This window comes from Nannobrachium achirus (genome assembly GCF_963921795.1).
Source record: "Nannobrachium achirus genome assembly, contig: SCAFFOLD_205, whole genome shotgun sequence".
NCBI lineage: Eukaryota > Metazoa > Chordata > Actinopteri > Myctophiformes > Myctophidae > Nannobrachium > Nannobrachium achirus.
Genome location: NW_027664756.1, coordinates 32,779 through 34,438, shown reverse-complemented (window position 1 = coordinate 34,438; position 1,660 = coordinate 32,779). Strand labels below are relative to the sequence as shown.

At 44.9% G+C, this 1,660-nt stretch overlaps 1 protein-coding gene across 1 annotated transcript; it reads right to left on the bottom strand.

Annotated features, from left to right (window-relative positions):
- Positions 1-484: 484 nt before the first annotated feature.
- Positions 485-1,387, bottom strand: LOC308280815 (hatching enzyme 1.2-like; the record flags this gene model as incomplete). The annotated part of the gene is made up of 1 exon (XM_080755132.1): positions 485-1,387. The coding sequence occupies one exon, from the start codon at positions 1,385-1,387 to the stop codon at positions 485-487; it is 903 nt and encodes a 300-aa protein (XP_080611258.1).
- Positions 1,388-1,660: the final 273 nt, after the last annotated feature.

Genomic DNA, 1,660 nt, shown 5'->3' with positions numbered 1-1,660 from the left:
ACACATCTGTAAAAAGCATGACACAGAAAAAAGCTTGAGAGCTTACAGTATATGGGTATACTGTATATACATGCATACATGAATGCTGCTGTCTATGTGCAAATACAAAACATGTCAAACCATACAGAGAATATTTAGCCTAGGAGGGACAAAAATGAGACAGAACAATTATTTTCTTTCATTGTTTTTGTTTTATTGTTAATTCCTTTTTTTAACTTTTACACTCAATTGAGTGTACATTTGCTTATCAAATGATAGTATTCAGAGTTGGACACTATGATAAATAATAATTGAACATTTTGCTGGTCTCTAGAATACAAATAAATGACCCAATTACAAAGTAAAGTCTACAAAACAAACCTTATTAATATAGATATGTGTATATTGTTGAGAGAAAGCAACGAGGTAGAAGAGAGGTCAGTTCACATTGCAAATGGTTTGTTTCAATGTAAGTACAGTATATGAGACAGTGTACAGTACAGTATCAGGCAAGGGACAAATCAAACAATCTGGAGATCGAATTTGAGACAACCTTTTCCGTTTCTTTCTTCATGTTTTCTTCATTTTTCTTCTTGTTTTTCTGCTTCGCGTTTTGCCTTTGCTCAAGGAAGTCTTTGCATTCGTACAGCTTGTTAATCCTCAAAACGTCGATATCAGACATGCCCTTTCTCTGGCCGATCTCTACGTTGGCGTTTGGGATGGGGGTGATGCTGTCTCGTCCGGACCGGATAGAGAAGGCCGTTTTACCGTAGTGCATGATAGAGGAGTAGTCATAGGGGGTGTCCAGGTTGTTGGCGCTCTGCTTGTAGAAGTTGTAGGCCATGTCTCTGTTGATGTTGTCCCAGTTGATGTGGACATACTCGTCGCGGTCGCTCCTGTTGTGCTCGTGATAGAAGCCCAGGGCATGGTTGATCTCGTGCTGGATGATGCCGTGGTACATGCAGCCCATGCGGTTGAGAGAGAGCTCTTGCTTGCCTCCTGTTTTGCCATAATTAGACCAGCAGCCATCACTGTCCTCAAAGCTGATGTAGTCGTCCTCGTCCTGACGTGGCTCAAAGCGGACACAGGTGCTGTCATGGTAGGCCTGCATGGCTCTTTGAATCTTCCTCCTGTCCCATTTACTGAAGTCGCTGCTCACCGTGTAGGGGATCGTCACAGAGCCGTCGGAGTGTTTCTTCCACAGGCACTCGTTAGACCAACAGCGCATGGCGTTTCTGGTTCTGGGAGCGACCAGGTCTCCCTCCAAAAGGATCTGCCTGGAGCCGTTGTTGGAAGACAGAATCATGGTGCCGATGTCCGCCTGGACTCCAGATTCACTTCTTTCTTCCAGGATGGGATGGGACTGGGAGAGGCCCAGCAGTAGCAGGAGGATGAAACAGATCTTCATCTTCAGGGTTCTTCAGAAGTCACTGATGGTGTGAGAGGATGCTGGGAGCTTGGTGAGTCTACTGAGTCCTTAGCTTTTATACTGACCTGTGTAGGTGTGTCATGGAGGATTAAGGGCTGTGTCCCAGACCGCTAAAGCCTAAACAAACCTGTGAGGGCAGCACTCCTCAGACCAACCCGCTGTTTCTACAGGGTCTGGGACAACTAGTGTTGGTTAATGGGGTGGGAAATAATAACACGTTTGCATTACATATTAGACATTCAGCTGCCTCTA